Below are 17,069 nucleotides of genomic sequence, written 5' to 3'. Positions count from 1 at the left end.
CATAGATAACCCCAAGTTTCATTTTAGATTTCAGAAGCCCTTGGTAAGATATGGTTTTCCCACATAGTCATAAACCACACAAAAATTCCTCCGTATTTAAAGGCATTGTCCTTAATGTACAGTGAACTCCTACCTAACCAGTATACTGTTAATACAGTGCAAGTGTAAGCACAAGTCACGAGGGACCATTGTTATTTGCCTTAGCTATAGTGTTTCCCTAGCCATTGTCTGCTTTGTATCATTCTGTAATTTGATATTTCGTTTGTCTTCGTTTAGGATTATTTTCTTTTTTGCATGACAAAGCTCAATAAAATAAAATAAGGTGGTTACACATACAATAAGCTATTAATTACAAGGCCGTGGTGCCTTTAAACCGTCATCACCTGTCCGTGACTGGTGTCATTTGCCAGATGCTGTTTACTGTGCATATGCTTCTGGTAATTGTAAATCAGTGTTTACACATAAATTGGGATCAAGTGTGTTGTTGGGTAATATAAGGTGTCTTCCTTTTGGAAGTGTCCTTTTTGAGAGGTTTGACCGTGTACTTGACCGTGCATACCCATTCATCGAGCTTAATGTTGTCTGCAAGCCTGGAGCACCATTGTAAGAGTGATTTTAGTAACAGAATTACTTTGCTATCACCCTTGTCTCGCTTATCCTACCTAATTCACTTTGCCTTATTCATTCAATTAATTACATAGTTGTTTCTGTAGACTTAATCTCTTTCCGTATTTACCTACCTTTTTACTTATTTTTACTGTGTGTACTTTCCTCTTCTTTTACTTATTATCCTGGCCCGCCTCGATTAGCACTGCTATCTGTGGAGCCAGGGGATTAAGGATTTATTCGCAAATAATAAAATATTGTTGTTGTTGTTGTTGTTGTTGTTGTTGCTAAAAGGATATTGCTATCATCAATTGTCTTTTAGGAAGATGACAGCAGTCAGGGACGCTGAAGAACACCTCTTTTTTTTACCACGGATTTCACATGATCATTTTGCTATAGCTCTTGCATGATATCTTGTATATTTTAATTTTTAGTTTATCTGTAAGCTGGAGCGCTGTATTTGTACTCAGTTTATGTTGATGTTTTTGTAACATGACGGGACCAGACAAGGAGTAACCTTCATGGGTATTACATGACGTATATTAAAGAAAACCTTTCCTTTGTGTGTGTTGTTTGTTGCTATAAATGACTTCCATTGCAGACGAGGTCTCGCTGGAGGATGAAGCCCTTTATGGAATGGTCATACAGGGGTTGAGTTACCTAAACTGTGTAATTACCACGACATAAAGAAATGCTCAATAGATTTTTTTTATTTTCAATAGTAATTTTAAGTATTTGATCCACAGGCCCTACCTGTACAACGTGCTAAATAGCACCACAAGAAAGTGTTACTCAGTAGCTGTCGTTGAAAGAGTCATACTTTAGGACTTCATATACAGACTCAGAAGGGAGAACCACCTTGTACTGCAAAACATTCAGGCACACAATCAGTGCCTTTCATTGAATGATTTCATTCACAGACTCCAAAGTTACAACCATTTGCCAGCATAATAAACAATACAACGTGAAGAACGGCTCAATAGTTTACCTTTGAATGGTCACAATTCAAGATTTCATCCACTGATTCAAAGGAAAGCGCTGCTTTGTAGTTTTTAGTTGAATAGTTTTGTGTGATTTTATCCACAGATTCGAAAGTGAGAAGCACTTAGAATTTATGAGGGGAAGGGCTAAATTAAAAATGGAATAAGCACTTAAACAATAATCGAAATGGTTAATACTTTTAGAGCCTATATTTCACTTAAACGATCATTTATAAATGCATTTTGATTCATTTTAAACCTGTTTTGCTCGTTTGTATTACTTGCCTTGCTCTTTTACAGGAGTAGAAAGGACGACTAACACTCTCACATGCATGGCGTAAAGTAGATATCCATTTTAAACAACATACAAATTGTTTTTTGCTTGTTTGTCATATTGTATATTTTCTTGATCTTTTTAAACACTGTGAACTCGTTTTGAATGATGAATTGAATGATGTTTTTTGGTTAAATGTATTGCATGCTCATTGGTGAAGAATTATTTCTTGCTATTTTGTAAATGATGTGTGCTGCTTCTGTTGTTATTATTATTGTTATTGCCGATGTAATGTTAGGTCTGGATACTTAGCCGGACTGGAACAGCGAAGCCTTGCACAGTAAGCCTTCATCGAGTCATAATTGTTTTCAAAACGTTGACATTACATGAAATTGTCTTGAACTTGATCCTACCATGAATTATTAATTTGTGTATGTAAAATTTCAAACATGTATCATTTATTCAGGAAATGTACCCTTAGTTTGTTTTAGTTCTCTGATTAATTTTGTACTTCGTAAAATGTTGTTGGTGCACAAGAAATTTTGTTGGTGCAAGAAATTTTGTTACTTTTGGATGAGTAACGTTGTTGTATTTCAGAAATCAAACGAGTCATTGGCAAGAAGGTTACCAGGACTTCGGGTGATTTAAATAGTTATGACTTCGATTGCCTTAAACTGTGTTTTTTTTTTTTTTAACACATTTTGTGCTTTTTTGGGGTCTTGTTGTTTGAGGAAACTGAAGTTTTGAACATTTTGTTGTTGTTGTTGAATACTGTTGTCTGCTTTGTTTTATTAAATTGCATTCATTGTTTCTTTGAAGAGATAATGTTGCTTTTCAGATTTCTTTTTTTATAAGGGCGTTCATATTTCTATCTGTTTCTTTTGGTAGTTAACACGTTTCACAATATGTTAGGATAATTTGAAATGGAATGTTATGTAGTTTCTTTATGTTCATCTTGTATTTTTTGAACCGTTAATTCTGATGCTATGCATTTCAATGCGTTATTGCATAAATTATAATGTTGCATTTCAGAGTGAAGCAAAACCTTGGTAGGAAGTTGATGTACGTGAATCATTCTATGTTGTTGGATCATTTTCGCACCAGTTCTTGCATTTTCACGTTTTCTCCTTATATAATTCTTCGTTGCATCAATATTTATTTTGTTATATCTAAGTTGCGTTTGGGTTAAATCGCAGTCATTGTTGTTTTCGATGAATAACAATGTTGCTTTTCAGAATTGAAGAATCGTGCTATGACCAAAGTAAGCTCAGAAGCGATGTAATGGTTCTGTAGTTTTTGAAGTATTTTGCTTTATCAAAACTTGTGATGTACGTAACTTGTTGTTGCTTTAGACTTACTGTGTTGCCTTTCATTTATTTGACATTCCGTGCATTTCACGTGTTTAATCGAAGTTATGTTAATAATATTGTTAGCATTTATTTTCATTGTGGATACAAATATTTTATTATTGCTGAGATCTTTTTAATTAAGACTAATCATTGTGCATTTTATTCGCTTGCGTTTGATACTGTTAATTAATTACCATTGGTGTATAAACGTTTTGTGATTTGTTGAAGAATTTTAAATGCCTTTTTTATCGTCATTTTTTTCGTGAATGCATAATGTTATTTTCCAGAATATCACTAAGCCATCGGAATGACCTAGCACTCACCAACCGTAAGCTTTAAATTGTGAATCAGTGATCTTCGTTAATTGTGCACTGTCATGATTAACTTATATTATGTTTGCGATAAAATTGTTGGACGTTCATGGTATTTTTATTATTTATTGTGATGTGCAGTTATAAAGCAACGAGCAAGTTTGTTTCCTTTCAGAAAGAGATTGAAAGAGGGCGATAAAACTCTGCTCTTCTCACTATCTAGCGCCGCTTTGAGGATCTGTTTGAGTTAAGGTTGATTTACACTTACCAATATATTGGGCCGATTTGGCAAAGAAAATGAAAGAGCGGACGAGAATCGGTTGACAAATTGTAGCACGTAAATAGGACATTTCTGAGTTGCTTTGAACCTCATAAAGAAAGCGAGGATAAGTGCAAAGTTTGTTTCAAATGAAAATTAGCTTTTATTCATATGCAAGCAAAACTGATTTTCAAATATGAAAAGCTTTGTCCTTAGCCTCGCTATCATAATGAGGTTCACAGCAACTTGGAAAACTATTGGCCCATATCACTCGGCAGCCATGTTGAGTCTCGGGGGAATAAAGAGCTTTGTTTTTGCACACCAGAGCCTCGGTCAGATGCGAATTCAGTGCGAGGCTTACCGTGCAAAAACAAAGCTTTTTATTCTCCTGAGACTCGATTTGGCCGCCGAGTGAGAAAGGTTTATTGAATTTACTAATCGGTCCGATAAATCGGTTCATATAAATACGCCTGTAAGTGTCATTGAGTGATTCGAGAATGGTATCAGTGATCTCAGGGCTTTATTGTTGTTTGGAGAAATATAAGCAATGTTGTTTTTCAGAAAGAAATACTTGCCACTACAGCATGAAGCAAGAGAATTGTTCTTCTCCTAACAGTAAGCTGTTGATGTTTGAATTGGTACTCGTCTGATGGTTATTCATTTGAAACGTTCAAGAATTTTGTTTTTCTAAATTGCTTTTCCCTCAAAATGTTTGCAAGTGTTTAAATAGTCTCGTGATGTTAATTTTAGTTGAGATGCTCTGTCAGAATGACACTTTCTTCTCAGATTGCATGGAGGTCAACATGAATATTTAGGTTTGTAAATATAGATGTAACTTTCCCATTGAAGTCGATTCCTTGGAGTGGGCTTCCAGTGTTTGTTTAATGGAATTGCAAGGCTTGGGTTTATGCTTTAGACTGACTGCTTTGTTTATGTTACTAAACTGTTTGTTGTTGTTCATGAAAACACCAAGTTAATTTTGGTCTGGGTTTTGATCCGTTTTGATGCTTGGTTGTTTTCGAGTTTCTAGTTAAGCTTGAGACATTCCATAAATTATTTGTTCGTGTATTGAACTGTTGTATGTTTAATTGTGTACTTCCAATAATGACGTGAAATAGATACAACCGATTAAAGAAACAATAAAATGACCATCTATTAGGGACAATTCATTCATTTGGGTAATTTTTAATACCTTTGAGTTAGTGCTCATTAGTGCCTTTCCATTCCACTTTAACTCGTTCAGTCTGTTCTAACTCATAACATTATAACCAGCTGCCAGGTCTTTACAAAATATCCGTCGAAGGCCCAATACATCCCCCGTAGACCCAGGGGCAGATAGCCCGGGCGGGGCGATAGCGAAATTCAAGACTTGTAAACTGCGCTCGTGCCAATTCGCCCGTAGAATCTCCGCGCCGTCCCTGGGTCTCCGGGGATGAGTAGATCCGATCACAGAAGAAAATGGATGAGCAGACAAAGGTGTTCGAGGGGAGGGGGAGGGAAAACCTTCCACTATTTACCCTGCCGGTCGGCTTTTCATCATTCCTTTAAACCCCCAGGGGACAAAGCACATCCAGCAGTCCCCTCCGCCGCATACCTTTTCCTTAGGCTTTTCCCCGTGGTATATCCCACTATCCGCATGGACCAATAGAAAACATGGGGTTAGTTTCCAGAAAATCAGCGTTTTAACGACTTTCGAATAAAATTATTATCTTACCGTCCGATATGTTGTCGTGTGTATTTGATTTCCACCTCTTCTTGTCTTAAATCTCTAAAGCTCTCCGATCCATCTGTTCCTCAAGCGCCGTCATTTTGAATTTTTCAGTAATTCCCAGTTCTACGCTGCCACAAACGCTAAAATAAATTCAAAGGTCGGTAAAATAATGCTTATGTCTCTTATCGCTGATGCAAGGGCCACCTTCAGTTATTCGTATTCATTGTAATGCAGATACTCATAACTGTGACCTTGTAATTTCCCAGTGGTGGTCTGTACAGTACCCAGAAATCCGTTACTCGAGCCCCTTAAAACTATCTTATACCCAAAGGTCGTCAGCAGAGAATCTTTATTGGATATTTTCAGTTTTATGGAATTCCCTTCTTCGGAGATAAAATTTGACAACAAAAACTTAAGATTTCGCTTCTGTGACGGAAGATGAAAGCGAAAGCTTCAAGTTTTGCTGCCAATTTCATCTCCGAAGAAGTGAATGTCATTACAATACCTTTGAACAAGTTTGACTTGAAATTATCACCGATTGAATGGAAACGGGTTTGAAAAACTACTCACCGCGCCGGGAATGTAGCAGGGCTCTTGATAAGCAGGGAGACTCGTTCCTAGCCGTTATGTGATTTTTAGCGAAGGAGAGGTTGGACGTCTGGGCTGGGAATGGCAGATGGCCAGCAGAGAAAATCATCTACCAACCTCGTCCCCAGGTTCTGTCGTCTCCCTGGAGTGATACTGGGAACGAGGTGGGCAATTGAAATGCAATCTCGTACCCAGAGTCCTCTGGGTTTTTGGTCAGCGGGTATGCGGACAGATGATAAAAGAAGCAGAGACCGATACAACGTAGAATTACAGTTTAAAGGTTACTATATTTCGGCCGGCCAAACCAGCCTTCTTCATGTACTACCTTTCTTCCTTTTATTATTTTTTTATTTTTTGTTATTATTATTTCATTGGCTTCATATTTTATACTGTCAATCAATTTAGTTTAACGTAGTTCCGCTATTGCGCAAATATTTGTCAACTATATAAGCGTATGTCCCAATGTAAATTTTCATTATACCTGAAGAAGGCTGGTTTGGCCAGCCGAAATATAGTAACCTTTAAACCATAATTCTACGTTGTATCGGTCTCTGCTTCTTTTATCATTTGTATTTGTTAAGCCGATCAGATCAACAATTGATCCAACGTATACCAGCAGGACTATCGTCCACGGTTGTTGCTTGGACTTGACTCATGCGGAGAGAACCTGGGACTAAGTTAAAAAGTGGGGGTGAAAGTTCAGTATCTTTTTCTGGCAAGGTTACGTGCAATCTCGAGGACCTTGGGAGATTTTGCAACTCGCGCCGGCGCTCAACCTTGTTCCCAGGTTTCGGCGGCCAATTTGCCACGGCCTTTGGCAACAGGTATTGAAAAACCCAATTTTCGCCGCTGTTTTTCAAATATGTTTCTTGTGTAAAGTTAATTTAATTTCAGTCGAAGGGGTATCAAAGGCTCCTGTGAGCCAACTCGTGAATGCAGATGTGAAGGTACCTGCATTAACAGCGGTACTCGCGTGATACTAAGCTACAAGGATTTGGGACGCTATGCCGCATTGCGGGAATGTATTACGTACATAATGTTATTTGCTTAACACGCAAAACAATTAAAAGCCCCGGCTAAACGATCTTACATTGTTGTACAAGATTTGTTAGTTCAACAATCAGGAGTATAGTACCCAACGACCCTTTTAGAGAAAATTAATCGTGTGTTGCACTAAACACTAGCTGAGTGTCCCTACGTCAATCTTGGTTACTATTTAACGTTCTTGGGAAAAAAATACCCGTTCTTCACTGCCAGCGAGCAAGACTTTTAAGAAATGAAAATCCCAGCTAGTTGTGAGTGTGATCTCTGTCAACTAGCCAGCAAGCAAGTCAACTTGTAGGTACGCAGCATCTTCCTGAGACTTGATTTGTTTATATGTCTTTGTGTCATCTGCAAACATGGCTCGTCAGGACCGAATCGGGCAAGTTATTTACATAAATGAGAAACTGAACATCGGGCCTAAAATGGAGCCCTGAGGTACTCGGGAGCTGACAGGCAGAGGATCACAGGTTTCACCCATCACTGTTACACGTTGGTAGCGAGCCATCAGGTAAGAGCTAAACCACTGCAAGAGGCTGTCTCTAAATTCGAACTCGTACAACTTTTGCAGCAGGCAGCCATGGTTCACCTTGTCGAAGGCCTTAGACATATCCATGTAGATCATGTCTACCTCGGTGTTTTCCGTCGTCGAGTAGGGATCGAGCCCACGTGGTCCAAAACTTCCAAAAGGTTGGAGGTGCATGATTTCCCTCTAATGAATCCATGTTGACAATCTCTTACCGCCTCGTACAGTCTAGCTTTGAAGTGTTAAATACACATCGCACAAAGACTTGAAAGGAGATGGGCCTGTAATTCTCTGTGCACTCGGCCATACATACATATACATACATATAATTTTTGTTGAGGCAGGTCGGTTTGCGGCAACCCAAAGGCGTGGTGTGGACCTGCCAGGAACTAAAAAAACTACTTAGATATATGTACGAGTCTTAATTGTCGCCGCAGGGCCAAAACCCGAGAAGGCACCCTAGGATTCCCCGCGTGTATACATATAACGAATTTCAAAATGTAAGAAAGTAAGTACTGTAAGTAAATTTGTTGCTATGCGAAAAAAATCTCGATTTGATCAAACTAGGCGCGCACGGTGGTCTCGGGTAATATTTCAGCAAGCGTGCAAGGTGCTTTCGGGTAGTTCTGCAACCACGAGGTCTTCGAGCAGCGTTTAACGGTCTTGCGAGCAAGAGTTTGCGTTTCGTCGTCCTCTAGCAGCATTTCGAGTTCTTTCTAGCAGTGTTCCAAAGTCTTGCAACCACGAGTTCGCATTTCGCCATCATTTTAGCCTGCGTGGCAGTCGTTTCCGTTTCCTCAGTTCAAGCCAGGCGGGGCAAGCGCGCGAGGAATGCCCTCGCGCGCTTGCCCCGCTTGGCTTGAAGGAAACGGAAACGACTGCTACGCAGGCTACCATCATTTAGCAGCATCTCGCGTTCTGCTGGCTTGTCACGCCTTTAACATTGGTCTGAACTAGGGAAATAATTATAAGGCAGGTCTGAAACAGGGTATTGATTTAAAGGGTCAGGTCATAAATAGGGTATCAAATTTTTGGTCAGGTCATAAATAGGGTAGGGAAAATCTTTAAAAACTGCAAAAGCCGTGAACGAAGGTCCTGCTTGCTTGTACGTTGGATCTCACAGGAGATCTAATCAGCCAAACTTGAAAAATAGACGATGAGAAGTCCAAAGACTACTGCAAGGCTGACACAACGTAATATATTTTAAAACAACATTTCGGCTGGGCAAACCAGTCTTCTTCAGGTTTAGATGTTGCTAAATTATATAAATGAAATTACAAGATTGTATTATGGAGGACGTTGCAATACATAGGGGTGGCGGAAATGACGTTTACAAGGTGTTACCAAAAGATAAGAAATAAAATACTATTAAAAAAAATTGCCATTCATCACGTCTATTCAAACTGTGGGGTTGCAAGGTCCCCGCTAAATCTATAAGAAAAGTCTCTCCATGATAGAGCAGACAAAACGCTCACAAAATCTTCGACGAAACCCTAAGCCTGCCGGCACGGAGTGGTCGTACCTTAAGATCCCTTACATTTCTGAACGACTTAATCACAAGATCACTAACATTTTTAGAAAGTAAAACATCCCAGTATGCATTGCCCACAAATCCTACACACTCAGACAAGCCCTATCCCACACCTCCACGGAGCACAAATGCACCAGAGACAAATGCCCCATCGCTAACACCGGATTGTGTTTACGAAGAAATACAGTGTACCAGCTCACGTGCAACAGCTGCGATCAACAATACATTGGTAGCACAACACGCTTCATCCATGACCGCGTAAGAGAACACTATCAATAATGATAACTCCTCCGTTAAAAAACATATCTCTTCCTGCCAGAACAACGACTATAAAGGCATGAATATCAAAATTATTATGAGCGAAAACGATCCCGTTAGTCTACGCCTCTACGAAGCATTTTACATTATAAAATACAAGCCCACACTCAATTCCTGATAGGAGAGGAATGTACTGAATTCGCAGACCTTCTATTTAAATATTTCATACTTTAGAGACTACTCTCATACGCTTTTATAGGTCCCAAAATCCATCATTAGAACCTTGTATTCCACTCACAGTTTATTTCTATAGCTCTCACACATACGTCACATTTGTTACACATTTCACCCTTCACCCTCTGACACTCTCTTTGAATATATATTTTTGAATATTATATTTTCTCGTCCCTGATGATGCCGTTGAAATTCTCAGGTAAATGAAGGCATGGGCCCCCAATTAATCACTCAAAAAGTAAAGGGGGTGATCTATCTCAGAACACTTGGGCAGTAGAAGGTTGAAACTTTGCCAGATACATATATTGACAAGTTGTGTCAATTTGCTGTTTTTTAGTTATGTAAATGTTGTCACGTGACTTTGCACGGCCACAATTTACTAAAAATAATGAAAGCAAAAATGGCAACACTTTTCGTTGTGAGATATTTAACCTGATTGGTACAAGACAACTTGCAATAAATGCATCTACAAAACTGTACCTCGAGACAAACCTGTTAAATTTTTAAATAATTTTTAAAATACACGGATTTTTCGATTAGTACCCAGTCCCCCAAGGCGATTATCCCCCTACTTTAGGTCTTTGCTTAGATAATCTTAAGAAGGCCAAGCACCGACGTGATACATTAAACGCCCTTACAATATTAAAATGATAAATAAATTAAGGACACAAGAAAAAGTGTTGCCATTTTGAGATAAAGCTTTTTCAGCCGATGGAAGTCATGTGACCTAATTTGCATGATTTAAAAGTACCAAATTACCGCAAATCAATAATGTATGTATCTGTCAAAGTTTCATCTGTCTACATCAAGAGTGTTTAGAGATAGACAACCCCCACACTTTTTGAGAAAACAATTTTGGGCCCATGCCTTAATTCATATCGGCGAAAGCTTGGATTTTAGTTTTTACTTTTAAAGAGCAGTTTAAGGCCTCAATAGAACAGTTTTATATATATTCATGACATGTTGTACATGTTGTTTGCTTTTTCTTTAAGTGCTTTTCTTTCTTGTGCATTTTGTCCAGGTTTTACGTATTTTTTTAAGTTGGAGTCGAATCTGTTGCTTTATATGAAATGTTTATAACCAACGACCCCTTTGTCTGCCGAAGCTGCAGGCATTATTAGAGGGTATCTGCTAATCTCGTACCCAGATCTCCCACGTCATTTCGACATTCCCGAACCGACGACTGAGATCGGGGTACGAGATTAGGTATCTGCTCTTGGACGAAAGCCAGCCAGGGGCTTCATTTTTTGTCGTGTTACAATCATCAGCATAAACTATTCAAAATTAAATCACCGCCGTTTGAGAAAGGACACTGAAGCGAAGCCAATCTGGGATTTAATTTGTTTTCCTACTTTTTCTCTTGGTTTCGAATTCAAGACTGGTTTGTATTAACAGCATAAATACTGTATTTATGGAAAATAACTTCATCCTCTGAAATGTTATTTCTAAATACACGATGATTTCAGTGAAAGACTAGAGTTCAACAATCAGTACTCATTAGAGTGCGGATTAGGCTTTGTGTAAATATTTTAAAGGCCTTATCCAAGTCGATATACAGCGCAGGTTTGTGTCAAAGGTGTTTGAGGTCCTACACAGTCAGACAGTTTGTAGTTTTTTACTGCAAATATTTTTAGACCATACTTTGAAATAACAAACGAGCATACTACAAAGACGACGTAGGTCACAGTAAACCAAGAGTGACACAAGTTATATAACTCCAGTTTCACGACAGCGTGGCATAACATGGAATAAGGAAGCTATTTTTTCTTGCGCAGTCACCAGAGGAATAGATTTACAAGTCCTGGAAAAAAATATATTGCTTTACTTTTTTCTGTGTTGTAGTGGAATCACTCAATATCAATCTCGAATACCGTTCCTAGGGTTTCTGTTCTTTCTATTTCCTGAAGCAAGAGAGAGAGAGAGAGAGAGAGAGAGAGAGAGAGAGACAGACAGACAGACAGACAGACAGACAGACAGACAGACAGACAGACAGACAGACAGACAGACAGGCTGAGGACCCTGGAAAGGAGTTTGGCTCCCTGGATGTAAAACCTACGGGTACAATACACATTTTTCAGCCAGTCAGAGTGCGATATAAAAAGGCCTTCAGAAAAAAAAATTGTAGATAGCTAAACATCAGTGTTTGAAGCTTGTTTATTACCCCTTGTTTTGACTGATTTACACCACAACTTTTTGGACTTAGAGTATTTAAACTTTTACTATTTTAATTGTAAACTTGAGAATTCAAGAAGTTGTTCCCTTCACAAGAAGTTACCAGTCCGCTTAGGTGTGTTAAGTCGATTAACCTTTAGCGAATTCCAATGGCGGTGGCGTGGTAACCGTCGGTCCAGCGGTCGCTGGAAGTGTAGGTGCCACAGCCTCCAAAATGCAGCTCGGTCAGGAAGAAGAATTCGTTTGGCATCATGCGATCAGGATTGGTGATGGCAATGGCCTTCGAACGCCAGTTTACTGCGACACCAGAACTTTCATAAACCAGGTTATCATTATGATATGTGTTTGGGGTTTGAAGATTGTGGTTTGGGAGGAAAGCAAACAAGCTGTTGGGATTTTTGTCGCAATTCGTAAACTCGATTGTGTCCCCGTTGGATTTCAAGCCTTGAATATTAATGCCACTACCTGCAGCTGATCTAGGAATGATCCCAAGGAAGATGTAATCATTCATGAAGGCGTTTAGTGGTGTAGTGTACCCAACGAAGTTGTTCACCAACACTCCAAAATCAGTGTTGGCGAAATGTGGGTGAGGCTGGATCAGGGTGTATGACTCACTGCGGTCAGGTTTCTTCTGCAGCTTCAAAAGGACATTTTTCTTGTCTGTGAAGAGAGCGTTGACAATGTCCTGGGCGTCTGATCTTGTCGTGAGGCTGCGGGGAAGGAAGGTGAAGCCACCGCCATTGATTGCCATCTCACAGTACACCTCAATGGGATCAGCATTCTGCAATGGTTGGATCTTGTAGACACCACTCACTGCTCCCAGATCTTTCATTGAACCACAGCTATGGCGAAACTGAATAAAATCAAATTACAATTGTTTAAAACAATATATATTTCTCGGGTGATGTCTTAAATCATGCTAGTTAAGAAAGTGTAGTCACAGAGGTTATGGAGGTACGGCGGTTAGAGAAAGGTCTCTTGGTATGATGTATACTGCAGAGATGCGAAAATGTGAAATAGAAGGTACAGAAAGGATAGTAGGGGTAAAAAGGTAGACCAATAACAAAATTATATGGATCGAGGTGTGGTGGTATCGATAGTATTGATGGTAAGACAAAGAATAATGAGGGTGGTGGTGGTGTTGGTGGCTGTGATGGATAAAAAGATAAATAATAACAAAGTAAATCTATTCATTCCCTGGATTTTCGAGAGAAAAACTGGAAAACATGCCTTTCAGCAGCGAATAGTATTTTCTGCTGGCGCACGAGATCATTTACGGCAAAATCATTTTAAAAGAGTTTTGCAATATAGATAGTTGATGTTTCTTTCAGTTATGATCTAGCTCAACAAAATTTTATTCAAAACTTTGAGGATTTGGAGCAAGAAAAAGCGCGCCAAGCCCGAGCATCGAACCCGAGCCGCATTATGGGGAGGGAAGGGCTCTCACACTGCGCCACAGTGCTTCTCGTGTTCAGGCTAACACTATCACTCACTGTATTTCCCTAATGATTTACGATGCTATGGAGTGATCGTACAACTATAGGTGCACGTAAACATCGGTTCTTTTTTCCCAGGAAGTGTTCTTATATTTAGTGCTCGTGATTGGCTTGATACGCTAGTCTCAAGCTGATACCACACGACATAAGATTGGAAAAGCCGCCGCGAAACAGTTTCCTTTTTAGAATAGTTTCCTTTTCCGTTGTATTTTGAGCCGGGAGGCGAAAAAGACTAAGTTCTGACTCGTAACGACACCCATTGAGGATACATTAGGGTAACTAAAAGACCAGAACACTTTAGCCCATGATCTTGCCTCAATTAATATTCACCAGCGATCAAATTGGTAATTCATAGACAATTTCATTCGTTCACCATCTTGGCAGACCATGAAACATCGGTACAAGCCCGATAGTCTTTTTTTCTCCCTGGCTAAAATAGTACAAATACAAGAAAGCATTGATTTGACAGCCTTGCTTCCTCAGTTTGCGAGCGGGATCCATGTCTAGCTCACCTCGGTGGAGCTTGTATAGCTAATTTGCAGAATGGTCCCGCACAAGATGACATTCATGATCCAGTAATTCATCTATAAATCAAAGAGGAAAACAAAATGATTCTCAAATAATAGCCTGGAAGCAAACGTATATCGCCATGATTGAAAACAACCTGGTAACAAGAAAAGACGAAAAGTTCATCTTGGTGCGAACATCTGATTGGACAAAGAAAATGTTTGAGTACTCGAACAAAAGGGAATCGAACCCATGACCTTCGGTACGCCGATGAATGCTCTAATCACTAAGGTACTGGGAAGTCAGGCCATTTACTAACGTCATATTTATGTGGCTCGCATTCAGCCCATACTGCTCAGAGAATCAACAATGACGAAGGCATCGGGTAAACTAGTTTACCACAATATATATCGTCTGTGGATAAAAGCGTCATAAAGCTGTAAATCAAATTGATACTGTTGACTATGGTGAGATATTTCTGCAAACCTCTTATGAGGGATTTCTTGCCATCATTGTATGTATTCCTATTCCGGGATAGGGTCAATCAAACGCACCCATTAAAGGTTTTTTTTTTTTGTCCGAATCCAAGGGTAAAAACATGGTCCGAAGCCCTCCGAGGCAACTCTCTAACGGGGTTCCAACCCCTACGCTTCAGATCTGTTGGAACCCGACTTGGTCAGTTATTTTTCCCTCCTTGGTGAATTTTAGCCCTCCCCGCTCCTGGATTATGGTAGTTTTTCGAAAACATTTCTGTATAATTAAGTTTCCCAGGTGAGGTGAAGTTTTCAAACGAAAACTGATTGGTGTGAATATGGCTTCATGCTGTATGATTCAACTTTGTAACTTTACCGAGCTGGATGTGAGGCCGTGAAAACGATATCTTTAAAGGAAAACCGATTATATTGATTGTATTTTTTACCGTAATAAAGTTTACTCAGTGGGGTGAATAGTAATTAGTGACATGCTTCAGAAATAAGAATATAATGCATGCAACTAAAAACCCTGTGAAAATTTCGAAAATTTTCGCCATCAACCTTCTTAATTGCTTTGCAGGGACAATTCAAAGTATATTTGAACATATACATTCTGTAATTTTTTTTCAGGTTTTCTTTTCGCAACTGCGAGAATCTTTCTTCTATTTGATCGTTCATCCGCATTTCAAAATATATGTTTCATACATTTACATTTATTTATTCATCCTTCACAGGTATATTACGATCTCACAAAATGACCAGCTCCCAGTTCGCTTGATAACTCAGTTTGTAGAGCACTGCATCAACATCGCAGAGGTCATCAGTTCGAATCCCGTTCAAGCCTCAATTTTTTATTTCAGGCTTTCTTGTCGCAACTGCTTAAGTTTCGTAGTCACTGCGAGGATCTTTCTTCTATTTGAAAGTTTACTCAGCGGTGTGAAAAGTAATATAATTAGTGACATGCTTCAGAAATTGGAATATAGTGCACGCCACTAAAAACCCAGTGAAAATTTCGAAAATTTACGCCATCGACCTTCTTGGTTGCTTTACAGGGACAATTCAAAGTATTTTGAAAGCAAATAACTTTGATCAGCTTTATTCTTCTCCATGCATTAACTTAAAAGTCCCTTAAAACATAAACGGATCCAGAGGTGGACAATATATTTTTACAAAGATCAGTTATCATCTCTTCTTGCAGAAAATTCAGATCCGACACGAAATAAATGTGAATTCAAAAAAGATTTAATAGGATATGGTTAGGTTAAGTCGCTTTTTTTCATCTATAGCTAGAATTAATTTAGTAGGCAGTCTTAAATAATTTTCCGCATCTCCCATTCCTTTTAATTTTGGGTAGCAACAGGGAATTCATATTTCAACCTTTGAATAAATCGTTTAGGATACTTTTGGTTGACATTTGCTATCACAGACCTTTGCAAAACTTTGTCTTTCTCAGCATTCTTTTCAAATATTTGGGAGGAAATGGCTTTGGAGTGATCACGTCGTCTTCGATCATAGAATTCGAGATCTCTGCGCTTGGTGTCAGTTTGGAAATTATGGCTTCTTGCCGTTTGCTTCAATTTTCTTAGTTTTAAACTAAAATTCCCCTCCATTCTCGTTGATTAAAGTCGCGTTAATTTCACATACCTTAATTAACACAGTGCAAGCCGTGTCAATTTTTTCAACGAAGTAAACATTAAAAACCCAATGATAATTTACAGTAGAAGACGGAATTAACATTCCCCAAAATACGGAAATATAACCGCAATAGTCTTCGTTCAGAGTTTGTATAGACTCAGACCAGGGAGATGATACCTTGCCCGGTTTTTACTCTACAGGGACAAATCGATGTATTTTGAAAGAAAGTACTTTACATCGACTTTTTTTAATTATCCTTCTCCTTACACTAAGTAAGAAGAGGTGCATAATAGAAGGCTAACTTTTAACTGATATGAAAATTTAAACCCAAAGTGACACTGATTAAATAACAGTCGGAAATGAGGTACCTCGATTCCGTTGCTTTAGGATTCAACTCTGCCGTAACTCTACCCAGCTGGTTGAGAAGACTGAAATGATTTCTTGAAAGGAATACCGATTATAGAATGATGTTTTGAACGTCATAAAGTTTACTCAGCTGTGTGAATATAAAGGTTAATGAAATCGATTTAATTAAACTAGAATAGGGTGTAAATTACAACAAAACCGCTATTAAGAGAGAGATTTTGTACTCTAGTTATTCCCAAAACCTCTTATGAGGGATTTCTTGCCATCATTGTATGTATTCCTATTCCGGGATAGAGTCAATCGAACGCACCCATTTAAATGTTTTTTTTTTTTGTCTGAATCCAAGGGTAAAAACATGGTCCGAAGCCCTCCGAGGCAACTCTCTAACGGGGTTCCAACCCCTAAGCTTCAGATCTGTTGGAACCCGACTTGGTCAGTTATTTTTCCCTCCTTGGTGAATTTTAGCCCTCCCCGCTCCTGGATTATGGTAGTTTTTCGAAAACATTTCTGTATAATTAAGTTTCCCTGGTGAGGTGAGGTTTTCAATCGAAAAAGAATTAGAGTGAATATGGCTTCATGTTGTATGATTTAACTTTGTAACTTTACCGAGCTGGATGTGAGGCCGTGAAAACGATATCTTCAAAGGAAAAACGATTATATTGATTGTATTTTTTAACGTAATAAAGTTTAATCAGTGCGGTCAAGGTCCCTCATTTTCTCTTGGTGCGGTGAATAGTAATTAGTGACATATA

The 17,069-nt window shown here is 38.8% G+C and overlaps 2 protein-coding genes and 1 long non-coding RNA gene across 5 annotated transcripts in view; 1 reads left to right on the top strand and 2 right to left on the bottom strand.

Moving 5' to 3' along the window:
• The window catches only part of LOC146483940 (far upstream element-binding protein 3-like), a 17,173-nt gene extending 16,004 nt beyond the window's left edge, over positions 1–1,169 (top strand). For all 3 annotated transcript variants that reach the window (XM_085105274.1, XM_085105273.1, XM_085105271.1), the window contains exon 22: positions 929–1,169. The gene's annotated coding sequence lies outside the window, so the exon portion shown is untranslated. The remainder of the gene's footprint in view (positions 1–928) is intronic.
• Positions 1–17,069, bottom strand: part of LOC146483932 (uncharacterized) — a 107,817-nt gene that overhangs the window by 851 nt on the left and 89,897 nt on the right. Inside the window, exon 2 of the long non-coding RNA XR_014863714.1 lies at positions 1–740. This exon is cut by the window's left edge and continues 675 nt beyond it. This is a non-coding gene — a long non-coding RNA (uncharacterized LOC146483932). The remainder of the gene's footprint in view (positions 741–17,069) is intronic.
• LOC146483939 (uncharacterized) lies at positions 11,805–16,379 on the bottom strand. The gene is made up of 3 exons (XM_085105061.1): positions 16,320–16,379; positions 13,849–13,920; positions 11,805–12,693 (listed from the first exon to the last, which is right to left on the bottom strand). The coding sequence occupies exons 2-3, from the start codon at positions 13,918–13,920 to the stop codon at positions 11,977–11,979; spliced, it is 789 nt and encodes a 262-aa protein (XP_084961187.1). The 5' UTR covers positions 16,320–16,379; the 3' UTR covers positions 11,805–11,976.

The sequence above is a fragment of the Pavona decussata genome, unplaced genomic scaffold, assembly GCF_977016875.1.
Source record: "Pavona decussata unplaced genomic scaffold, jaPavDecu1.1 SCAFFOLD_37, whole genome shotgun sequence".
NCBI lineage: Eukaryota > Metazoa > Cnidaria > Anthozoa > Scleractinia > Agariciidae > Pavona > Pavona decussata.
This window is presented reverse-complemented; position numbering and strand designations above follow the sequence as displayed.

Excerpts from the sequence above, each read along its gene's own strand:
- LOC146483939 (XM_085105061.1), bottom strand. The coding sequence starts at position 13,920 with ATGAATTACTGGATCATGAATGTCATCTTGTGCGGGACCATTCTGCAA. Across the intron at positions 12,694-13,848 it reads GCTATACAAGCTCCACCGAG|TTTCGCCATAGCTGTGGTTC; the intron begins GTGAGCTAGACA and ends GATTTTATTCAG.